At 50.4% G+C, this 24919-nt stretch overlaps 1 protein-coding gene across 6 annotated transcripts in view; it reads right to left on the bottom strand.

The window, feature by feature from the left end:
• Nucleotides 1-24919, bottom strand: part of LOC106602073 (caskin-1) — a 187763-nt gene that overhangs the window by 68656 nt on the left and 94188 nt on the right. For 4 of the 6 annotated variants that reach the window (XM_082976195.1, XM_082976199.1, XM_082976197.1 and 1 more), the window contains 9 exons: nucleotides 19283-19364; nucleotides 18488-18597; nucleotides 15124-15234; nucleotides 8223-8324; nucleotides 7309-7447; nucleotides 4721-4867; nucleotides 2406-3637; nucleotides 825-1133; nucleotides 61-643 (listed from right to left, as the gene is read on the bottom strand). In XM_082976195.1, the coding sequence (XP_082832321.1) occupies nucleotides 61-643; nucleotides 825-1133; nucleotides 2406-3637; nucleotides 4721-4867; nucleotides 7309-7447; nucleotides 8223-8324; nucleotides 15124-15234; nucleotides 18488-18597; nucleotides 19283-19364 (2815 nt within the window). The remainder of the gene's footprint in view (nucleotides 1-60; nucleotides 644-824; nucleotides 1134-2405; nucleotides 3638-4720; nucleotides 4868-7308; nucleotides 7448-8222; nucleotides 8325-15123; nucleotides 15235-18487; nucleotides 18598-19282; nucleotides 19365-24919) is intronic. The other 2 variants (XM_082976196.1, XM_082976198.1) reach the window with 2 other exon arrangements.

Genomic DNA, 24919 nt, shown 5'->3' on the forward strand with positions numbered 1-24919 from the left:
TTGACATTGAGAGCTGGGCATCAGTATTACATGCTAGTAAATCACAGTGCAAGACAGTACCTGGGCTACCGGGGGTGCCTGGTCCAGGCAGGGGGACTCTTCTAGAGGACGACTGTCTCCTCATCTGAGCCAGGACAGGTTTGGGGGAGACAGGGGGTTTGGGTTTCCTCACAGGGGTCACCGCTCCTCCCGCTTCTCCCCCCGCCATCACCCCTGGTCCTCCCAGGTCTGAGCTGTCCCTGAGAGGAGGCGTAGCCTGGATCGGACTAGGCTCCTCCGCCTCTCCCATCTCATACACCGGCCGGCGTTTAACGGTGGCGGTGCCGTTCTCGTACGGTACGGCCGGCTCCGGCCCGGTAACAGCCCCGGCGTTGGCGGCCCCGGTGTTAACGGCCCACGTGTTAGAGGTCCCGGTGATGTCTGCGATACCGCTCTCTGAAAAACCCTCTGGCTCCTTGTCTCTGCTCTTGGGACGGCGCTTGACGGTGGAAGACTCTGTCAGGGTGAAACGGGACCCGTTGGGGTGAGGCTTGTTGCAACGGGGACGCCGTTTCAGGGTTGCCGTGGCGTCGACCCGGGACAGCTCATCCCGGGGGAGGGAGAACACACCGTCTCCATGGAGACCGTCTCCATCACCGTCGCCCTGGAGACAAACATAACAACACAGTTTATTAATGACAACCCAGCTGCCTTCCTCCCCTCGCTCCCCTTCCTCCCCCCCCCCCCCCCCCCCCCCCCAAAAAAACAACGTTTTTAATCATTTTTCATGTACAGACACTATATCTCAGTGTTTTCATACAAATTCATAAAAATATATAGCTCACCTCTCCTTCTCCTTCTCCTCTCTGCCTCTTCATGGTCAGTTTCCTCTCGGCAGCGAACGGAAGGTTCTCAGCCGAACTACCGGAAGATGGGGTGTGAGGAGACGAGGGGTGAGGGGAGGAAGGGGAGCGAGGGGAGGAAGGCAGCTGGGGTGTAGAAGGGCGAGGAGGAGAGGGTTGGGGTGCGGTAGACAGGGGCGCCGGGGTAGGTCTGTCCCCCCTCCTAGCCGCAGCGACCAGCTCAGTAACCGGACCACTGATGGTTCTACGGCGGTTCACCACCTCTCCGTCCAGACCAATGGCGTCCCGCTGCTTACAAATCAAATCAAATCACATTTTTATTTGTCACACATGCGCCAAATACGACTGCGTAGATTTTACAGTGAAATGCTGACTGACGAGCCTCTCCCAACGATGCAGAGATTAACAATACAATTAAAATGGTAACATCAATAAAATACACACAAATGGAGATATATACAGGAAGTACCAGATCAATATGGAGCTATATACAGGAAGTACCAGATCAATGTGGAGCTATATACAGGAAGTACCAGATCAATGTGGAGCTATATACAGGAAGTACCAGATCAATGTGGAGCTATATACAGGAAGTACCAGATCAATATGGAGCTATATACAGGAAGTAACAGATCAATGTGGAGCTATATACAGGAAGTACCAGTACCAGATCAATGTGGGGCTATATACAGGAAGTACCAGATCAATGTGGAGCTATATACAGGAAGTACCAGATCAATATGGAGCTATATACAGGAAGTAACAGATCAATGTGGAGCTATATACAGGAAGTACCAGTACCAGATCAATGTGGAGCTATATACAGGAAGTACCAGATCAATGTGGAGCTATATACAGGAAGTACCAGATCAATATGGAGCTATATACAGGAAGTACCTGATCAACGTGGAGCTATATACAGGAAGTACCAGATCAATATGGAGCTATATACAGGAAGTACCAGATCAACGTGGAGCTACATACAGGAAGTACCAGATCAATGTGGAGCTATATACAGGAAGTACCAGATCAATGTGGAGCTATATACAGGAAGTACCAGTACCAGATCAATGTGGAGCTATATACAGGGAGTACCAGTACCAGATCAATGTGGAGCTATATACAGGAAGTACCAGTACCAGATCAATGTGGAGCTATATACAGGAAGTACCAGATCAATGTGGAGCTATATACAGGAAGTACCAGTACCAGATCAATGTAGAGCTATATACAGGAAGTACCAGATCAATGTGGGGCTATATACAGGAAGTAGATAGATAATAATAAGGTATTTGAGGTAGATATGTACATGAAGGCAGGGTAAAGTGACCAGGCATCAGGATAGATAATAATAAGGTATTTGAGGTAGATATGTACATGAAGGCAGGGTAAAGTGACATCAGGATAGATAATAATAAGGTATTTGAGGTAGATATGTACATGAAGGCAGGGTAAAGTGACAGAGTGACAGAGAGAGAGAGTGACAGAGAGAGTGACAGAGAGAGAGTGACAGAGAGAGACAGACAGAGAGAGTTTTGAAACACACCCCCCCTCCCCCTTTACCTGTAGGAAGTTTCTCTGTGTAGCCACGCCCTTGGCCCCGCCCCCGATGGAGGACATTTCCAACATGGCCGCTATGCTCCTCACGCTGCCCGCGCTCCCGGTATCCACGACGGCCGTCTCCACGGATACGCCCAGGTCGCTGGCCCGCCGCTGGGGGTTGTAAGGTACGCCCAGCAGGCCGTCCGCCGCGTGTGTGTGCGTCGGCGTGTGCGTGTCGGCGAGGTTGGAGTTCGAGATCGCTGAGCTGGAGCGTTTTGGAGGCGGAGGGGGCGGGCCTTTCTTCTTGGGCCGCAGGGCGATGGACTGTGATTGGCCGCGGTTGACGTTCTTGTCCTGGTTGCGTACGGAGTGGCTGCGGCTGACCCGGTGAGTCACCACCGTGGCGTATTTACCTGTACCGCCGTCTGTTAGCCTCCCTGGAGGGGCAACTCCTGTCCCCACCCCTCCACCTCCACCCCCTTTCTCCTCCCGCTCCCCGTCAGAACCAGCGTAGCGGTTCAGACTGTGAGCTCGCTTCTTAAGGAGGGCGTCACTCGCCTCACCCATCTCTCCCTCGTCTCCCCCCTCAACCTCAGGAGGCAGGCACAGAAGGGGAACAGACACCTGGGGGCTGGACTGCGGCTGGAGGATGCTCTCCTTCTCTCTCTCCCTCTCAATCCCCTTGTCTTTCTCCCTCTCCTCTTCCTCCATCGGCTGGGCTGTAGGCTGAGATTGGGGAGTAGGTGTGGGTTGGTGCTGGGGCTGGGCCTGAGGACCAGGCAGGGGCTGAGTCTGGGTGTTGGGAGTCCCGCGATGTGTGGTGGACTGCGGGTGAGAACGGGGTGAGCCAGGCCTCTCTCCTTGTATTAGCTGTGGGGAGGATTTAGGTTTAGCCTGCGGCGAGGGGCCCGGGGCTGAGGTGGAGGAATGCAAGGGTTTCTTGGTAGGGGTGTGAGGGGGAGTGTAAGGGGGTGCCGGCATTGAGTGGGCGTGGGAGGGTGGGCGAGGTTTGGATGAGGCGCTACCCCTCTGGCTCCCCTGGCTGGTCTGCCTCATGGTCCGAGCCTCCTTCTTAGGGGGTACTCCTCCTCCTCCTCCTCTAACCCCTGACCCTCCTCCATCGTCGGGGTCCTTGCTCAGGCTGCGGGTCCTCTGACCCTTGACCTCTGGGCTAGGTTGGATCAGGGCCGTCTGCAGCTCGGGGCTCAACTCGCTGTCCTGGAAGGTGCACAACTTGGGAGACGTGACGACTTCTGGAGAGAGATGGAGAGATGGATTACATATGATGGAGAGATGGATTACATATGATGGAGAGAGAGATTGAGGGAGATGGAGAGGCATGGAGGGAGATGGAGAGAGATTGAGGGAGATGGAGAGGCATGGAGGGAGATGAAGAGCAATGGAGATGGAGGGAGATGGAAAGGCATGGAGAGAGATGGAGAGATAGAGAGGCATGGAGAGAGATGGAGAGAGAGATGGAGAGATGGAGGGAGATGGAGAGACATTGAGAGAGAGAGATGGAGATGAAGAGAGATTGAGATTGAGAGATGGAGAGATAGATGGAGATGAAGAGAGATGGAGAGATAGATAGAGATGGAGAGAGATATCTGGCTACACACAAAAAACTGCAGGGTAATTGATGCTGGGTAATTGAGCTATGACCCAGTGGCTTTCAGATAGTTATTTTTGGCCACTCGTGATATTAAAAGCCACTCCGGTTAATCTGTTCTGTTGTATTGTCATCACTTAAGGTTGGACATTTTCGTCGATTTAATGAGGCTTACACGAATGTCTGACTTCCTGTAAATATTACATATCTCAACGTCTAAATGTTGAGATCGGTAAATAAGCGTGTTTTGAATTTTACATTTGAATATGTAATGCGCAAAATATTCAAAGTTAAATTGAAATTTGCACTGCAAAAACTTATCGTGATGAACAGGAATGACATTTACTCTCATGGGTAGCCAAAAATAACTATATCAAAGCCACGCCCATAATAGGTCACACCTCCTGAAAAATAACATAAATTTTTATTACATTTCAAAAAGAGCCAGCTGCTGGGTCAACCTGACGGATTGTAAAAATAAAACAACAAGTGATGGGTAAATGAACCCATGTTTGATTAATCCCAACAACCTAACATGTTGGGTTATTCACGCAACCCAAATGGCCGGAGTCAAAATAACCCCAACTTGTGTTCTGTCCACTATTTAACCAGCGCCGGGTCACCAAATAATCCCAAATGTGATTTTTTTTTTTAATTCCCTCATTTTTTTTGTTTTTTTTTAAGAGTGTACTGTGAAATACTTTATCTGATTCTATTGTGACCTCACCGTTGTCAGGGGGCACGTTCTCTGTGGACATCACTTCCTGCTGCTGTGTGATTGGTGGAGGCTTCTTCCTAGTGGAGCTCCGCCCCTCAGAGCCACGCTGCATCTCAGCCAATCGCTTCACAGCTAGCATCAGCTTCTTCTGGTGGCCTAGTGGGGACAAACCACAACAAGATATGATATGAGATAATATTATAAGCTGTCTAATGTATAATATGTATTGAACAGTTTAATATAAGTGAGCCATTTCAGGAAGCACAATGTGGCACGTCACTACTTCATAGGAGAGGCATTTGAATGTTTTTATTTTATTTATTTTTGATCAAAATGCGTTTTTTTTGGCATAAATGCCTTCTTGAACATGTGAACTTTCATATGCCTTAATAACAAACTTGTATACCGTCTGTAAATATGAATAAAAAAATGTAAAATTACGAGCCTAGTTGGTTTCAGCCACGGAAAAAAAAAGGTGAGGAACCTTCCCGCTAGCCCATGATTGGCTGAGATAATGAGTGGGCTGGACATGCCGAGAGATGAGTTCGGGATTGGTCTGCCATTGTAGCATGCTTCTGTCTATAACATGAGCTGTTCGATGTACTTGCTACAGCAGCTTTTAATGTTGTTGTTGAAAGATATAAACGTTAAGCCACGGAGAACTGCAAAAAGGTGTTGCAACTACTCTCAACAACATTGTTGCCCTGAATTTAGCAGGGCGATCTATCGACAAATATTAGTGGGGGGGGGGGGGGGGGAAGTTGCGCTTGACTACTTTCTGGACACGGCCAGTGTGAACCCGGAGTGACTTGACACAACGGGTCAAAACAAGTGTTCATCCATATTTACGGGTAAAAGTCTAGCTACATTTTCAGATATTATAACATTCTTAATTTTTTTTATTATCAGAAAGTCATTTTCATTGCAAGTTAAAGTGTGCTGTTCGGCTAGCTAGCGAAATGTTAGCTTGCTGGCTCGCTAGCTAGTGAAACGTTAGCTTGCTGGCTCGCTATCTAGTGAAACGTTAGCTTGCTGGCTCGCTAGCTAGTGAAACGTTAGCTTGCTGGCTCGCTAGCTAGTGAAACGTTAGCTTGCTGGCTCGCTAGCTAACGTTACATGTATGATCTGTGTAGTAATATTATTAGTATCCCAGAAATAAATTGTCATTGGTAGTTATAGCCTAATGTTAGCTAACTAGCTAACATTGAACCTAGTTTGTTAACTTTAGCTAGCTGCAGATTCATACTACAGCATTTCATGCATGGTGTCTAACTATGACAATCAGTTTTTACTGTATGGGTTTGGGATTATGGTTCATTGTTTAGCTAGCTAGCTAGCTACATGTTTAAACACAAGACTCCACTTTGCCAGATGATTACAGAGTTCAGGAGACGGGTTGGTATGATCAGGGGAGGTTAGTAACAGACAGGTTGGTTTGATCAGGGGAGGTTAGTAACAGACGGGTTGGTTTGATCAGGGGAGGTTCAGGAGACGGGTTGGTTTGATCAGGGGAGGTTAGTAACAGACGGGTTGGTTTGATCAGGGGAGGTTAGTAACAGACAGGTTGGTTTGATCAGGGGAGGTTAGTAACAGAGTTCAGGAGACGGGTTGGTTTGATCAGGGGAGGTTAGTAACAGACGGGTTGGTTTGATCAGGGGAGGTTAGTAACAGACAGGTTGGTTTGATCAGGGGAGGTTCAGGAGACGGGTTGGTTTGATCAGGGGAGGTTGGTAACAGACGGGTTGGTTTGATCAGGGGAGGTTCAGGAGACAGGTTGGTTTGATCAGGGGAGGTTAGTAACAGACGGGTTGGTTTGATCAGGGGAGGTTAGAAACAGACAGGTTGGTTTGATCAGGGGAGGTTAGTAACAGACAGGTTGGTTTGATCAGGGGAGGTTAGTAACAGACGGGTTGGTTTGATCAGGGGAGGTTCAGGAGACGGGTTGGTTTGATCAGGGGAGGTTAGTAACAGATGGGTTGGTTTGATCAGGGGAGGTTAGAAACAGACAGGTTGGTTTGATCAGGGGAGGTTAGAAACAGACAGGTTGGTTTGATCAGGGGAGGTTAATAACAGACGGGTTGGTTTGATCAGGGGAGGTTCAGGAGACGGGTTGGTTTGATCAGGGGAGGTTAGTAACAGACGGGTTGGTTTGATCAGGGGAGGTTAGTAACAGACGGGTTGGTTTGATCAGGGGAGGTTAGTAACAGACGGGTTGGTTTGATCAGGGGAGGTTAGTAACAGACGGGTTGGTTTGATCAGGGGAGGTTAGTAACAGACGGGTTGGTTTGATCAGGGGAGGTAACACAGGGGCATTCTGGGATTGCTACATCCACTCTCCTGTTGATATTTTGATCAATTCTGTTTTCAAGTGATCGGAGGAATTCAGACGACAGGTGGTCATTTTAACATCGACGTTCAACGATGAGATTGGACGGCAGGATACATTCAGCTGCCTTGCTTCTGCCTTTAAACTCGTGTGTGTGTGTGTGTGTGTGTGTGTGTGTGTGTGTGTGTGTGTGTGTGTGTGTGTGTGTGTGTGTGTGTGTGTGTGTGTGTGTGTGTGTGTGTGTGTGTGTGTGTGTGTGTGCGCGTCCTACCCAGCTTGATAATGCCTATCTCTTGCAGGTCTTCCCAGGTGATATCTGTGATGAAGTCGATGTTTTCATATCCGTTTTGCACCAGAACCTGCTGGTACTGACTCAGCCCTATCGCTGACAACCACTCTGTCAGACTGGCCTAAACACACACACACACACACACACACACACACACACAAAAACAATAGTTAGTACAGATCAGTTACTAACAGGTTTCAGGTCAGTTACTAACAGGTCTCAGGTCAGTTACTAACAGGTCTCAGGTCAGTTACTAACAGGTTTCAGGTCAGTTACTAACAGGTTTCAGGTCAGTTACTAACAGGTCTCAGGTCAGTTACTAACAGGTCTCAGGTCAGTTACTAACAGGTCTCAGGTCAGTTACTAACAGGTCTCAGGTCAGTTACTAACAGGTCTCAGGTCAGTTACTAACAGGTCTCAGGTCAGTTACTAACAGGTTTCAGGTCAGTTACTAACAGGTCTCAGGTCAGTTACTAACAGGTTTCAGGTCAGTTACTAACAGGTTTCAGGTCAGTTACTAACAGGTCTCAGGTCAGTTACTAACAGGTCTCAGGTCAGTTACTAACAGGTTTCAGGTCAGTTACTAACAGGTTTCAGGTCAGTTACTAACAGGTCTCAGGTCAGTTACTAACAGGTCTCAGGTCAGTTACTAACAGGTTTCTGGTCAGTTACTAACAGGTCTCAGGTCAGTTACTAACAGGTCTCAGGTCAGTTACTAACAGGTCTCAGGTCAGTTACTAACAGGTTTCTGGTCAGTTACTAACAGGTCTCAGGTCAGTTACTAACAGGTCTCAGGTCAGTTACTAACAGGTCTCAGGTCAGTTACTAACAGGTCTCAGGTCAGTTACTAACAGGTCTCAGGTCAGTTACTAACAGGTCTCAGGTCAGTTACTAACAGGTTTCTGGTCAGGGAGCCACTCGGTGACGCTGATTTTGTTGATCTCTGATGTCATCTTCTTTCGATGGCCTGGTTTGGTCACTCCGATGGCCGTGAGATCCTACACACACACACACACACACACACACACACACACACACACGTACGTATGTACCACATAAACACACAACACCAAGGAAAAATAGGTGAGACACTTTCAAAATCTCCACAGATACACACAATTCATTACCACAGAGATACCCCCAGACACCCCCCAGACACCACATACACCCCCCAGACACCACATACACCCCCCAGACACCACATACACCCCCCAGACACCACATACACCCCAGACACCCCCAGACACCCCAGACACCCCCAGACACCCCCCAGACACCACATACACCCCCCAGACACCACATACACCCCCCAGACACCACATACACCCCCCAGACACCCCAGACACCCCCAGACACCCCAGACACCCCCAGACACCCCCAGACACCCCCCAGACACCACATACACCCCCCAGACACCACATACACCCCCCAGACACCACATACACCCAGACACCCCCAGACACCCCAGACACCCCCAGACACCCCCCAGACACCACATACACCCCCCAGACACCACATACACCCCCCAGACACCCCCGACACCCCCAGACACCCCAGACACCCCCAGACACCACAGACACCCCCAGGCACCCCAGACACCCCCAGACACCCCCGACACCCCAGACACCCCCAGACACCCCCAGACACCACAGAAACACACAGTGTCCAGGTGACGAGCTGTACCACAGGACAGGAGAGGAAGGTAAATGTCCCCGAAGGAAAATAAAGGTGAAGAGCAGAGAGAGAGCATGTTGGCAGTGAGAAAGAAGCGTTGGTGAGCATCACTAGACCCCCAGCTACACCCAGCCTAGAGTCTGGCTACACCCAGCCTAGAGTCTGGCTACACCCAGCCTAGAGTCTGGCTACACCCAGCCTAGAGTCCGGCTACACCCAGCCTAGAGTCTGGCTACACCCAGCCTAGACCCCAGCTACACCCAGCCTAGAGTCTGGCTACACCCAGTCTAGAGTCTGGCTACACCCAGCCTACTGTCTGGCTACACCCAGCCTAGACCCAAGCTACACCCAGCCTAGAGTCTGGCTACACCCAGTCTAGAGTCTGGCTACACCCAGTCTAGAGTCTGGCTACACCCAGCCTAGAGTCTGGCTACACCCAGTCTAGAGTCTGGCTCCACCCAGCCTAGAGTCTGGCTCCACCCAGCCTAGAGTCTGGCTCCGCCCAGCCTAGAGTCTGGCTACACCCAGCCTAGAGTCTGGCTCCGCCCAGCCTAGAGTCTGGCTACACCCAGTCTAGAGTCTGGCTCCGCCCAGCCTAGAGTCTGGCTACACCCAGCCTAGACCCCCGGCTACACCCAGCCTAGAGTCTGCCTTCACCCAGTCTAGAGTCTGGCTACACCCAGCCTAGAGTCCGGCTACACCCAGCCTACTGTCTGGCTACACCCAGCCTACTGTCCGGCTACACCCAGCCTAGAGTCCGGCTACACCCAGCCTACTGTCTGGCTACACCCAGCCTAGAGTCCGGCTACACCCAGCCTACTGTCTGGCTACACCCAGCCTACTGTCTGGCTACACCCAGCCTACTGTCCGGCTACACCCAGCCTAGAGTCCGGCTACACCCAGCCTACTGTCTGGCCACACCCACAGCATAGCTCCACCTATCTACTGTCTGGCTCCACCCACCCTACTGTCTGGCCACACCAACAGCATGGCTCCACCCACCCTACAGTCTGGCTCCACCCACCCTACTGTCTGGCCACACCCACAGCATGGCTCCACCTATCTACAGTCTGGCTCCACCCACCCTACTGTCTGGCCAAACCCTACTGTCTGGCTCCACCCACCTATCACCTAGCCCCACCTATCTACAGTCTGGCTCCACCCAGAGTCTGGCTCCTCCCAACCCCACTCCACTATACTCTCATTATCCTAATATACAGATGTAGGAACTTAATTTGATAACTCTTTTGTTGTCAGACAGTGGGGGTAGAGTCCAGTCAGTGTGGGGGTAGAGTCCAGTCAGAGTGGGGGTAGAGCCCAGTCAGAGTGGGGGTAGAGCCCAGTCGGTGTGGGTAGAGTCCAGTCGGTGTGGGGGTAGAGTCCAGTCGGTGTGGGTAGAGTCCAGTCGGTGTGGGTAGAGTCCAGTCGGTGTGGGGGTAGAGTCCAGTCGGTGTGGGGGTAGAGTCCAGTCGGTGTGGGGGTAGAGTCCAGTCTGTGTGGGGGTAGAGTCCAGTCGGTGTGGGGGTAGAGTCCAGTCGGTGTGGGGGTAGAGTCCAGTCGGTGTGGGGGTAGAGTCCAGTCGGTGTGGGGGTAGAGTCCGGTAGGTGTGGGGGTAGAGTCCGGTCGGTGTGGGGGTAAAGTCCGGTCGGTGTGGGGGTAGAGTCCAGTCGGTGTGGGGGTAGAGTCCAGTCGGTGTGGGGGTAGAGTCCAGTCGGTGTGGGGGTAGAGTCCAGTCGGTGTGGGGGTAGAGTCCAGTCGGTGTGGGGGTAGAGTCCGGTCGGTGTGGGGGTAGAGTCCGGTCGGTGTGGGGGTAGAGTCCGGTCAGTGTGGGGGTAGAGTCCGGTCGGTGTGGGGGTAGAGTCCGGTCGGTGTGGGGGTAGAGTCCGGTCGGTGTGGGGGTAGAGTCCGGTCGGTGTGGGGGTAGAGTCCAGTCGGTGTGGGGGTAGAGTCCAGTCAGTGTGGGGGTAGAGTCCAGTCGGGTGTGGGGGTAGAGTCCAGTCGGTGTGGGGGTAGAGTCCAGTCGGTGTGGGGGTAGAGTCCAGTCGGTGTGGGGGTAGAGTCCAGTCGGTGTGGGGGTAGAGTCCAGTCAGTGTGGGGGTAGAGTCCAGTCAGTGTGGGGGTAGAGTCAAGTCGGTGTGGGGGTAGAGTCCGGTCAGTGTGGGGGTAGAGCCCAGTCAGTGTGGGGGTAGAGTCCGGTCGGTGTGGGGGTAGAGTCCAGTCAGTGTGGGGGTAGAGTCCAGTCAGTGTGGGGGTAGAGTCCAGTCAGTGTGGGGGTAGAGTCCAGTCGGTGTGGGGGTAGAGTCCAGTCAGTGTGGGGGTAGAGTCCAGTCAGTGTGGGGGTAGAGTCCAGTCGGTGTGGGGGTAGAGTCCAGTCGGTGTGGGGGTAGAGTCCAGTCGGTGTGGGGGTAGAGTCCAGTCGGTGTGGGGGTAGAGTCCAGTCAGTGTGGGGGTAGAGTCCAGTCAGTGTGGGGGTAGAGTCCAGTCGGTGTGGGGGTAGAGTCTACATTAGTAGATTAAAACAGAAATAAAAAAAACATTGATTGATTGATTGATTGATTGGTTTTCATCTGGGGATGTAATTGTATCACTATTCTGAGGTACACACACACACACACACACACACACACACACACACACACACACACACACACACACACACACACACACACACACACACACACACACACACACACACACACACACACATACACACACACGTACGTATGTACCACATAAACACACAACACCAAGGAAAAATAGGTGAGACACTTTCAAAATCTCCACAGATACACACAATTCATTACCACAGAGATACCCCCAGACACCCCCCAGACACCACATACACCCCCCAGACACCACATACACCCCCCAGACACCACATACACCCCCCAGACACCACATACACCCCAGACACCCCCAGACACCCCCCAGACACCACATACACCCCCCAGACACCACATACACCCCCCAGACACCACATACACCCCCCAGACACCCCCAGACACCCCAGACACCCCCAGACACCCCCCAGACACCACATACACCCCCCAGACACCACATACACCCCCCAGACACCACATACCCCCCAGACACCCCAGACACCCCCAGACACCCCCCAGACACCACATACACCCCCCAGACACCACATACACCCCCCAGACACCACATACACCCCCCAGACACCCCCAGACACCCCAGACACCCCCAGACACCCCCAGACACCCCCCAGACACCACATACACCCCCCAGACACCACATACACCCCCCAGACACCACATACACCCAGACACCCCCAGACACCCCAGACACCCCCAGACACCCCCCAGACACCACATACACCCCCCAGACACCACATACACCCCCCAGACACCACATACACCCCCCAGACACCCCCAGACACCCCCAGACACCCCAGACACCCCCAGGCACCCCCAGACACCACAGACACCCCCAGACACCCCCAGACACCCCCAGACACCCCCAGACACCACATACACCCCCCAGACACCACAGAAACACACAGTGTCCAGGTGACGAGCTGTACCACAGGACAGGAGAGGAAGGTAAATGTCCCCGAAGGAAAATAAAGGTGAAGAGCAGAGAGAGAGCATGTTGGCAGTGAGAAAGAAGCGTTGGTGAGCATCACTAGACCCCCAGCTACACCCAGCCTAGAGTCTGGCTACACCCAGTCTAGAGTCTGGCTCCACCCAGCCTAGAGTCTGGCTCCACCCAGCCTAGAGTCTGGCTACACCCAGCCTAGAGTCTGGCTACACCCAGCCTAGACCCCAGCTACACCCAGCCTAGAGTCTGGCTACACCCAGTCTAGAGTCTGGCTACACCCAGCCTACTGTCTGGCTACACCCAGCCTAGACCCAAGCTACACCCAGCCTAGAGTCTGCCTTCACCCAGTCTAGAGTCTGGCTACACCCAGCCTAGAGTCTGGCTACACCCAGCCTACTGTCTGGCTACACCCAGCCTACTGTCTGGCTACACCCAGCCTAGACCCAAGCTACACCCAGCCTAGAGTCTGGCTACACCCAGCCTACTGTCTGGCTACACCCAGCCTAGACCCAAGCTACACCCAGCCTAGAGTCTGGCTACACCCAGCCTACTGTCTGGCTACACCCAGCCTAGACCCAGCCTTCACCCAGCCTAGAGTCTGGCTCCACCCAGTCTAGAGTCTGGCTACACCCAGTCTAGAGTCTGGCTACACCCAGTCTAGAGTCTGGCTACACCCAGCCTAGAGTCTGGCTACACCCAGTCTAGAGTCTGCCTTCACCCAGTCTAGAGTCTGGCTACACCCAGCCTAGAGTCTGGCTACACCCAGCCTAGAGTCCGGCTACACCCAGCCTACTGTCTGGCTACACCCAGCCTACTGTCCGGCTACACCCAGTCTAGAGTCTGGCTCCACCCAGCCTAGAGTCTGGCTCCACCCAGTCTAGAGTCTGGCTACACCCAGTCTAGAGTCTGGCTCCACCCAGCCTAGAGTCCGGCTACACCCAGCCTACTGTCCGGCTACACCCAGCCTAGAGTCCGGCTACACCCAGCCTACTGTCTGGCCACACCCACAGCATAGCTCCACCTATCTACTGTCTGGCTCCACCCACCCTACTGTCTGGCCACACCAACAGCATGGCTCCACCCACCCTACAGTCTGGCTCCACCCACCCTACTGTCTGGCCACACCCACAGCATGGCTCCACCTATCTACAGTCTGGCTCCACCCACCCTACTGTCTGGCCAAACCCTACTGTCTGGCTCCACCCACCTATCACCTAGCCCCACCTATCTACAGTCTGGCTCCACCCAGAGTCTGGCTCCTCCCAACCCCACTCCACTATACTCTCATTATCCTAATATACAGATGTAGGAACTTAATTTGATAACTCTTTTGTTGTCAGACAGTGGGGGTAGAGTCCAGTCAGTGTGGGGGTAGAGTCCAGTCAGAGTGGGGGTAGAGCCCAGTCAGAGTGGGGGTAGAGCCCAGTCGGTGTGGGTAGAGTCCAGTCGGTGTGGGGGTAGAGTCCAGTCGGTGTGGGTAGAGTCCAGTCGGTGTGGGTAGAGTCCAGTCGGTGTGGGGGTAGAGTCCAGTCGGTGTGGGGGTAGAGTCCAGTCGGTGTGGGGGTAGAGTCCAGTCGGTGTGGGGGTAGAGTCCAGTCTGTGTGGGGGTAGAGTCCAGTCGGTGTGGGGGTAGAGTCCAGTCGGTGTGGGGGTAGAGTCCAGTCGGTGTGGGGGTAGAGTCCAGTCGGTGTGGGGGTAGAGTCCGGTCAGTGTGGGGGTAGAGTCCGGTCGGTGTGGGGGTAGAGTCCGGTCGGTGTGGGGGTAGAGTCCAGTCGGTGTGGGGGTAGAGTCCAGTCGGTGTGGGGGTAGAGTCCAGTCAGTGTGGGGGTAGAGTCCAGTCAGTGTGGGGGTAGAGTCCAGTCGGTGTGGGGGTAGAGTCCAGTCGGTGTGGGGGTAGAGTCCGGTCAGTGTGGGGGTAGAGTCCGGTCGGTGTGGGGGTAGAGTCCAGTCAGTGTGGGGGTAGAGTCCAGTCAGTGTGGGGGTAGAGTCCAGTCAGTGTGGGGGTAGAGTCCAGTCGGTGTGGGGGTAGAGTCCAGTCAGTGTGGGGGTAGAGTCCAGTCAGTGTGGGGGTAGAGTCCAGTCGGTGTGGGGGTAGAGTCTACATTAGTAGATTAAAACAGAAATAAAAAAAACATTGATTGATTGATTGATTGATTGGTTTTCATCTGGGGATGTAATTGTATCACTATTCTGAGGTACACACACACACACACACACACACACACACACACACACACACACACACACACACACACACACACACATTTCTGCACAAAACACAGAACACACAGGGCCGTGTCATAGGAGGAACTTTGAGTCCATCTGCTCTAATGGCTGGCAGGCAGGCAGCCCTGTCCTGGCCAATCACAGACGAGGTCCTGGGCATGCTCAGTGACTGGTGTGACTGTTCTAAAGGGAATCTGGGGGGGGGGGGGGGGGGGGTTGCTAAGGCAACTGCATTATGATCAGTGAGTGAGCGGTGAGGTGACAGTGGGTGTGGTTAGAGCGTGGCTTTAACTTCCAGGTCAAAGGGATAGGGGTTCAGAGGTCAACGTTCCTTACCTCTGGGGTCATTCTGCTAATGGTGACTATGTCATACCCGGCGCTGATGAAGTTTGGAGCGTAGACCTGCAGCTGAAAGTCACTCAGCCATTGGACAACAGCCTCAGAGCTCTAGGAGAGAAGACAGGTGGAGTTCTGTCACTACGGCTGGCTCTGGGCTAACGGCTAGTGGCTAACCACTAACCGCTAACGGCTAACTGCTAATTGCTAACCGCTAACGGCTAACGGCCAATGGCTAACCACTAACGGCTAACTGCTAATAGCTAACCGCTAATTGCTAAAGGCTAACCGCTAATGGCTAAAGGCTAATTCACTAGTAGAGGAGACAGAAGAGGAAAAGACAGGTGGCTAAAAGCTATGGGCTCTGGGCTAAACACCGCTAACAGCTGAAGGCTAAAGACTAGCTAAGAATAACAAGAGGGAGAGGAGGACTAGGCTAAAGGCTAACGGCTAGCAGCTACAAGAGGAGGGAGAGAGGGAGAAGACAGGCTATCTCTGGGTGAGCTATTGGAGAAGATGGAAGGAGGGAGAAGACAGGCTCTCTCTTCGAGCTATTGGAGAAGATGGAAGGAGGGAGAAGACAGGCTCTGTCTGGGTGAGCTATTGGAGAAGATGGAAGGAGGGAGAAGACAGGCTCTCTCTTCGAGCTATTGGAGAAGATGGAAGGAGGGAGAAGACAGGCTCTCTCTTCGAGAAGATGGGAGGAGGCAGAAGACAGGCTCTCTCTTCGAGAAGATGGGAGGAGGCAGAAGACAGGCTCTCTCTTCGAGAAGATGGGAGGAGGGAGAAGACAGGCTCTCTCTGGGTGAGCTATTGGAGAAGATGGAAGGAGGGAGAAGACAGGCTCTCTCTTCGAGAAGATGGGAGGAGGCAGAAGACAGGCTCTCTCTTCGAGAAGATGGGAGGAGGGAGAAGACAGGCTCTCTCTGGGTGAGCTATTGGAGAAGATGGAAGGAGGGAGAAGACAGGCTCTCTCTTCGAGAAGATGAAAGGAGGGAGAAGACAGGCTCTCTCTTCGAGCTATTGGAGAAGATGGAAGGGTGGACCTGGCCAATCACATCCAGAGAATGTAGACACCTCACTCTGAGGAGATTCTGACGTGGTGAAATCTGCTGGAGAGAGAGACGTCCTCTATCACAAACAGCTGCAGTAGCACGTTCTGTCCACTGAGGGGCAGCAGAGAACCATGGAAAACTCAGCTATGCCCAGTCTACCAGCACCTCCTCTCTCTCCCTCTCTCTCCCCCCTTTTCTTCCCACCCACTCTGCTCAGGACACCAACTGGACCACGGGTCACACGGAGGGGGAGAGGAGGGGGAGAGGAGGGAGGGAGGGAGGATCTGGAACTAAAACAGATAGCCATGTGAACCTACACACCCTGCTGGGAGAAACATGTTCATCAGATGGCTGTGATCTGATCAAGCTATCGCATACACACACTTCCATCTTACTGGTAGAGTCCTGCCGAGACACACACACACACACACACACACACACACACACACACACACACACACACACACACACACACACACACACACACGGTGCTAAGCTAGGGTAACTAAGATTATGATGGCTTAGGCTACTGTACAGTGTAGTATATATACAGTATTACATTTAGTGTAGTATATATACAGTATAGTGTAGTATATATACAGTATAATATAATATACAGTATAGTATAATATATAGATCAGTATAGTATATATATAGTATAGTGTATATACAGTATAGTATATATACAGTATAGTATAATATATAGATCAGTATAGTATATATATAGCATAGTATAGTGTATATACAGTATATTACAGTATTTATCCAGTATAGTATAGTATGTATCCAGTATAGTATATATCCAGTATAGTATATATACAGTGTAGTATAATATATATCCAGTATAGTACCGTATATATAGTATAGTATATATACAGTATAGTGTAGTATATATACAGTATAGTATTGTATATATACAGTATAGCATAGTGTATATACAGTATATTACAGTATATATTTTGTATAGTATAGTATATATCCAGTACAGTATATATACAGTGTAGTATAATATATATCCAGTATAGTACATGTATATATAGTATAGTATATATCCAATATGGTATAGTGTATATATATAGTATAGTATATCTCCAGTATATATATATATATATATATATATATATATAGTATAGTATAGTATAGTATAGGCTCATATCAGAGAGGTTTAGAGAACACAAAACAACGTCCCTGGGCAGCAAACAAGGAAAACAGAGATGGAGGAGGAACACAGAGATGGAGGACGAGGAACACAGAGATGGAGGAGGAGGAACACAGAGATGGAGGAGGAGGAACACAGAGATGGAGGAGGAGGAGGAACACAGAGATGGAGGAGGAGGAGGAACACAGAGATGGAGGAGGAGGAGGAACACAGAGATGGAGGAGGAGGAACACAGAGATGGAGGAGGAGGAACACAGAGATGGAGGAACACAGAGATGGAGGAGGAGGAACACAGAGATGGAGGAGGAGGAACACAGAGATGGAGGAACACAGAGATGGAGGAACACAGAGATGGAGGAGGAGGAACACAGAGATGGAGGAGGAGGAACACAGAGATGGAGGAGGAGGAACACAGAGATGGAGGAGGAGGAACACAGAGATGGAGGAGGAGGAACACAGAGATGGAGGAGGAGGAACACAGAGATGGAGGAGGAGGAGGAACACAGAGATGGAGGAGGAGGAACACAGAGATGGAGGAGGAGGAGGAACACAGAGATGGAGGAGGAGGAACACAGAGATGGAGGAACACAGAGATGGAGGAGGAGGAACACAGAGATGGAGGAGGAGGAGGAACACAGAGATGGAGGAGGAGGAACACAGAGATGGAGGAGGAGGAACACAGAGATGGAGGAGGAGGAGGAACACAGAGATGGAGGAGGAGGAACTGAAAGGAGAGAAGACAGAACAGACAGAGGAAGAGACAGGTGACAGAAATGCAGATAACATACACTCTCAGACCGGAACACACACACACACACACACACACACACACACACACACTCACCGTGTCATGGCTGCAACCGAATGCTCGCAGTAAGGACGAGGCCAGCTGAGAGAGAAAGTGTTTGGACATCCTGGACGTATGTCCGTGTTCGAGACTGTGTGTGTGTGTCCGTGGTTCTGGGTGTGTGTGTGTGTGTGTGTGTGTGTGTGTGTGTGTTCTGCCGTTGGTGGAGAGTGTGTGTGAGAGATTGTGCTGAAGGGAAGATGGACACCAGTTTCGGTGAGGAGAGGGACACAGTGAAGCAGGAAGTGTGTGAGAGACGACTCTGAGAGGACGAGTGTCTTTCCATCCCTCTGTCTGTCTTACCTTCCCCTCGCCTTGCCCCTCCCCCTTCCAGGTTGCCGTGGCGTCATAGGGTGGAGCTTCATGGAGCGGGCATCCTGATTGGCTCGACTGTCTAGAGGCAGAGGCGGTGCCTGGAGGTGACACACACTGTCGTTGGCCGAGCTCAACCACTCATATTTTCAACCAATCCTGTCCCACCATTTCTTTCTATAAAACCGAACCCCCCCCTCATCCACCGTGTGAATAACCAATCAGGTTTCACCTCCTCCTCAGTAACTGGCCTCGTCAGCCAATCACAGGCCTTCTCTACTAACTACTGGCCATCTGGATGACAGAGCCGCCAAGATCCAGATCCCACTGTGTGTGTGTGTGTGTGTGTGTGTGTGTGTGTGTGTGTGTGTGTGTGTGTGTGTGTGTGTGTGTGTGTGTGTGTGTGTGTGTGTGTGTGTCTGTGTGTATGTGAGTGTGTGTGTGCGCGATTCCTTCAATCGTTATAAAGGAAACAGATGATGCTCTCTCTCTTTCTCTCTGTCTCTCTCTCTCTCTCTCTCTCTCTCTCTCATCTCTCCCTCTCTCATCTCTCTCTCACTCTCTCATCTCTCTCTCTCTCATCTCTCCCTCTCTCATCTCTCTCTCACTCTCTCATCTCTCTCTCTCTCTCTCTCTCATCCCTCTCTCACTGGAGTGATGTGTACCTGTAGATTGCCACACACACACACACACACACACACACACACACACACACACACACACACACACACACACACACACACACACACCTCACACACACCTCACACACACCTCACACACACCTACCTGTAGATAGCTCTACAGACTTGGACTGCTCCAGCAGGTGCTCTTTGGCTTTGGCAGACTGAGACAGCACTGTCGCCAGGAGCTACAGGGAGAAACAACACAGCCTTTAGCTACAACACACAGAGACACACAGCCTTTAGTTACAACACACAGAGACACAGCCTTTAGCTACAACACACAGAGATACACAGCCTTTAGCTACAACACACAGAGACACACAGCCTTTAGTTACAACACACAGAGACACAGCCTTTAGCTACAACACACAGAGACACACAGCCTTTAGCTACAACACACAGAGACACAGCCTTTAGCTACAACACACAGAGATACACAGCCTTTAGTTACAACACACAGAGACACAGCCTTTAGCTACAACACACAGAGACACAGCCTTTAGCTACAACACACAGAGATACACAGCCTTTAGCTACAACACACAGAGATACACAGCCTTTAGCTACAACACACAGAGACACACAGCCTTTAGCTACAACACACAGAGACACACAGCCTTTAGTTACAACACACAGAGACACAGCCTTTAGCTACAACACACAGAGACACACAGCCTTTAGCTACAACACACAGAGACACACAGCCTTTAGTTACAACACACAGAGACACAGCCTTTAGCTACAACACACAGAGATACACAGCCTTTAGCTACAACACACAGAGACACACAGCCTTTAGTTACAACACACAGAGACACAGCCTTTAGCTACAACACACAGAGATACACAGCCTTTAGCTACAACACACAGAGACACACAGCCTTTAGTTACAACACACAGAGACACAGCCTTTAGCTACAACACACAGAGATACACAGCCTTTAGCTACAACACACAGAGACACACAGCCTTTAGTTACAACACACAGAGACACAGCCTTTAGCTACAACACACAGAGATACACAGCCTTTAGCTACAACACACAGAGATACAGCCTTTAGCTACAACACACAGAGACACACAGCCTTTAGCTACAACACACAGAGACACACAGCCTTTAGCTACAACACACAGAGACACACAGCCTTTAGCTACAACACACAGAGATACACAGCCTTTAGCTACAACACACAGAGATACAGCCTTTAGCTACAACACACAGAGACACAGCCTTTAGCTACAACACACAGAGACACAGCCTTTAGCTACAACACACAGAGACACACAGCCTTTAGCTACAACACACAGAGACACAGCCTTTAGCTACAACACACAGAGACACGCAGCCTTTAGCTACAACACACAGACACAGCCTTTAGCTACAACACACAGAGACACAGCCTTTAGCTACAACACACAGAGATACAGCCTTTAGCTTAGCTACAACACACAGAGACACAGCCTTTAGCTTAGCTACAACACACAGAGACACAGCCTTTAGCTACAAAACACAGAGACACACAGCCTTTAGCTACAAAACACAGAGACACACAGCCTTTAGCTACAACACACAGAGACACACAGCGTTTAGCTACAACACACAGAGACACACAGCCTTTAGCTACAACACACAGAGACACACAGCCTTTAGCTACAACACACAGACACACAGCCTTTAGCTACAAAACACAGAGACACACAGCCTTTAGCTACAACACACAGAGACACACAGCCTTTAGCTACAACACACAGAGACACACAGCCTTTAGCTACAACACACAGAGACACAGCCTTTAGCTACAACACACAGAGACACACAGCCTTTAGCTACAACACACAGAGACACACAGCCTTTAGCTACAACACACAGAGATACAGATATACAGGACTCCAAACAGGGCCGTTCTACACTAGGACAGATATACAGGACTCCAAACAGGGCCGGCCTACACTAGGACAGATATACAGGACTCCAAACAGGGCCGTTCTACACTAGGACAGATATACAGGACTCCAAACAGGGCCGTTCTACACTAGGACAGATATACAGGACTCCAAACAGGGCCATTTCTACACTAGGACAGATATACAGGACTCCAAACAGGGCCGTTCTACACTAGGACAGATATACAGGACTCCAAACAGGGCCGTTTCTATACTAGGACAGATATACAGGACTCCAAACAGGGCCGTTCTACACTAGGACAGATATACAGGACTCCAAACAGGGCCGTTCTACACTAGGACAGATATACAGGACTCCAAACAGGGCCGTTCTACACTAGGACAGATATACAGGACTCCAAACAGGGTCGTTCTACACTAGGACAGATAACTAGGACAGATATACAGGACTCCAAACAGGGCCGTTCTACACTAGGACAGATATACAGGACTCCAAACAGGGCCGTTCTACACTAGGACAGATATACAGGACTCCAAACAGGGCCGTTCTACACTAGGACAGATATACAGGACTCCAAACAGGGTCGTTCTACACTAGGACAGATAACTAGGACAGATATACAGGACTCCAAACAGGGCCGTTCTACACTAGGACAGATAACTAGGACAGATATACAGGACTCCAAACAGGGCCGTTCTACACTAGGACAGATAACTAGGACAGATATACAGGACTCCAAACAGGGCCGTTCTACACTAGGACAGATAACTAGGACAGATATACAGGACTACAAACAGGGCCGTTCTACACTAGGACAGATAACTAGGACAGATATACAGGACTACAAACAGGGCCGTTCTACACTAGGACAGATAACTAGGACAGATATACAGGACTCCAAACAGGGCCGTTCTACACTAGGACAGATAACTAAGACAGATATACAGGACTACAAACAGGGCCGTTCTACACTAGGACAGATAACTAGGACAGATATACAGGACTCCAAACAGGGCCGTTCTACACTAGGACAGATATACAGGACTCCAAACAGGGCCGTTCTACACTAGGACAGATATACAGGACTCCAAACAGGGCCATTTCTACACTAGGACAGATATACAGGACTCCAAACAGGGCCGTTCTACACTAGGACAGATATACAGGACTCCAAACAGGGCCGTTTCTATACTAGGACAGATATACAGGACTCCAAACAGGGCCGTTCTACACTAGGACAGATATACAGGACTCCAAACAGGGCCGTTCTACACTAGGACAGATATACAGGACTCCAAACAGGGCCGTTCTACACTAGGACAGATATACAGGACTCCAAACAGGGTCGTTCTACACTAGGACAGATAACTAGGACAGATATACAGGACTCCAAACAGGGCCGTTCTACACTAGGACAGATATACAGGACTCCAAACAGGGCCGTTCTACACTAGGACAGATATACAGGACTCCAAACAGGGCCGTTCTACACTAGGACAGATATACAGGACTCCAAACAGGGTCGTTCTACACTAGGACAGATAACTAGGACAGATATACAGGACTCCAAACAGGGCCGTTCTACACTAGGACAGATAACTAGGACAGATATACAGGACTCCAAACAGGGCCGTTCTACACTAGGACAGATAACTAGGACAGATATACAGGACTACAAACAGGGCCGTTCTACACTAGGACAGATAACTAGGACAGATATACAGGACTCCAAACAGGGCCGTTCTACACTAGGACAGATAACTAAGACAGATATACAGGACTACAAACAGGGCCGTTCTACACTAGGACAGATAACTAGGACAGATATACAGGACTACAAACAGGGCCGTTCTACACTAGGACAGATAGCTAGGACAGATATACAGGACTACAAACAGGGCCGTTCTACACTAGGACAGATAACTAGGACAGATATACAGGACTCCAAACAGGGCCGTTCTACACTAGGACAGATAACTAGGACAGATATACAGGACTCCAAACAGGACCGTTCTACACTAGGACAGATATACAGGACTCCAAACAGGGCCGTTCTACACTAGGACAGATATACAGGACTCCAAACAGGGCCGTTCTACACTAGGACAGATATACAGGACTCCAAACAGGGCCGTTCTACACTAGGACAGATATACAGGACTCCAAACAGGGCCGTTCTACACTAGGACAGATATACAGGACTCCAAACAGGGCCGTTCTACACTAGGACAGATATACAGGACTCCAAACAGGGCCATTTCTACACTAGGACAGATATACAGGACTCCAAACAGGGCCGTTCTACACTAGGACAGATATGCAGGACTCCAAACAGGGCCGTTTCTATACTAGGACAGATATACAGGACTCCAAACAGGGCCGTTCTACACTAGGACAGATATACAGGACTCCAAACAGGGCCGTTCTACACTAGGACAGATATACAGGACTCCAAACAGGGCCGTTCTACACTAGGACAGATATACAGGACTCCAAACAGGGTCGTTCTACACTAGGACAGATAACTAGGACAGATATACAGGACTCCAAACAGGGCCGTTCTACACTAGGACAGATATACAGGACTCCAAACAGGGCCGTTCTACACTAGGACAGATATACAGGACTCCAAACAGGGCCGTTCTACACTAGGACAGATATACAGGACTCCAAACAGGGTCGTTCTACACTAGGACAGATAACTAGGACAGATATACAGGACTCCAAACAGGGCCGTTCTACACTAGGACAGATAACTAGGACAGATATACAGGACTCCAAACAGGGCCGTTCTACACTAGGACAGATAACTAGGACAGATATACAGGACTCCAAACAGGGCCGTTCTACACTAGGACAGATAACTAGGACAGATATACAGGACTACAAACAGGGCCGTTCTACACTAGGACAGATAACTAGGACAGATATACAGGACTACAAACAGGGCCATTCTACACTAGGACAGATAACTAGGACAGATATACAGGACTCCAAACAGGGCCGTTCTACACTAGGACAGATATACAGGACTACAAACAGGGCCGTTCTACACTAGGACAGATAACTAGGACAGATATACAGGACTACAAACAGGGCCGTTCTACACTAGGACAGATAACTAGGACAGATATACAGGACTACAAACAGGGCCGTTCTACACTAGGACAGATAACTAGGACAGATATACAGGACTCCAAACAGGGCCGTTCTACACTAGGACAGATATACAGGACTCCAAACAGGGCCGTTCTACACTAGGACAGATAACTAGGACAGATATACAGGACTACAAACAGGGCCGTTCTACACTAGGACAGATAACTAGGACAGATATACAGGACTCCAAACAGGGCCGTTCTACACTAGGACAGATAACTAGGACAGATATACAGGACTACAAACAGGGCCGTTCTACACTAGGACAGATAACTAGGACAGATATACAGGACTACAAACAGGGCCGTTCTACACTAGGACAGATAACTAGGACAGATATACAGGACTGCAAACAGGGCCGTTCTACACTAGGACAGATAACTAGGACAGATATACAGGACTCCACAGAGGAAACAGAGGTCCATATCATTAAACAGCGTTTCCTGATAACTTAACTGGTTAAATTAAAAAGGTTAAACAAAGAGCTTTAACGCACAACAAAACTATAGATATATTTTAAATTACTTTTTTTTTTTTAACAGCCTGGTTTGTCATTTTTATATCATAGATGGTGACAGTGTCCATTTTAGGACTGCAGTGTGATGAGCATTAAGGGTTTCAAATGTGGTGTGTGTGTGTGTGTGTGTGTGTGATTTGGTGTGTATTTGTGTGTCT

Source organism: Salmo salar, chromosome 06 (genome assembly GCF_965601325.2).
Source record: "Salmo salar chromosome 06, fSalSal1, whole genome shotgun sequence".
NCBI lineage: Eukaryota > Metazoa > Chordata > Actinopteri > Salmoniformes > Salmonidae > Salmo > Salmo salar.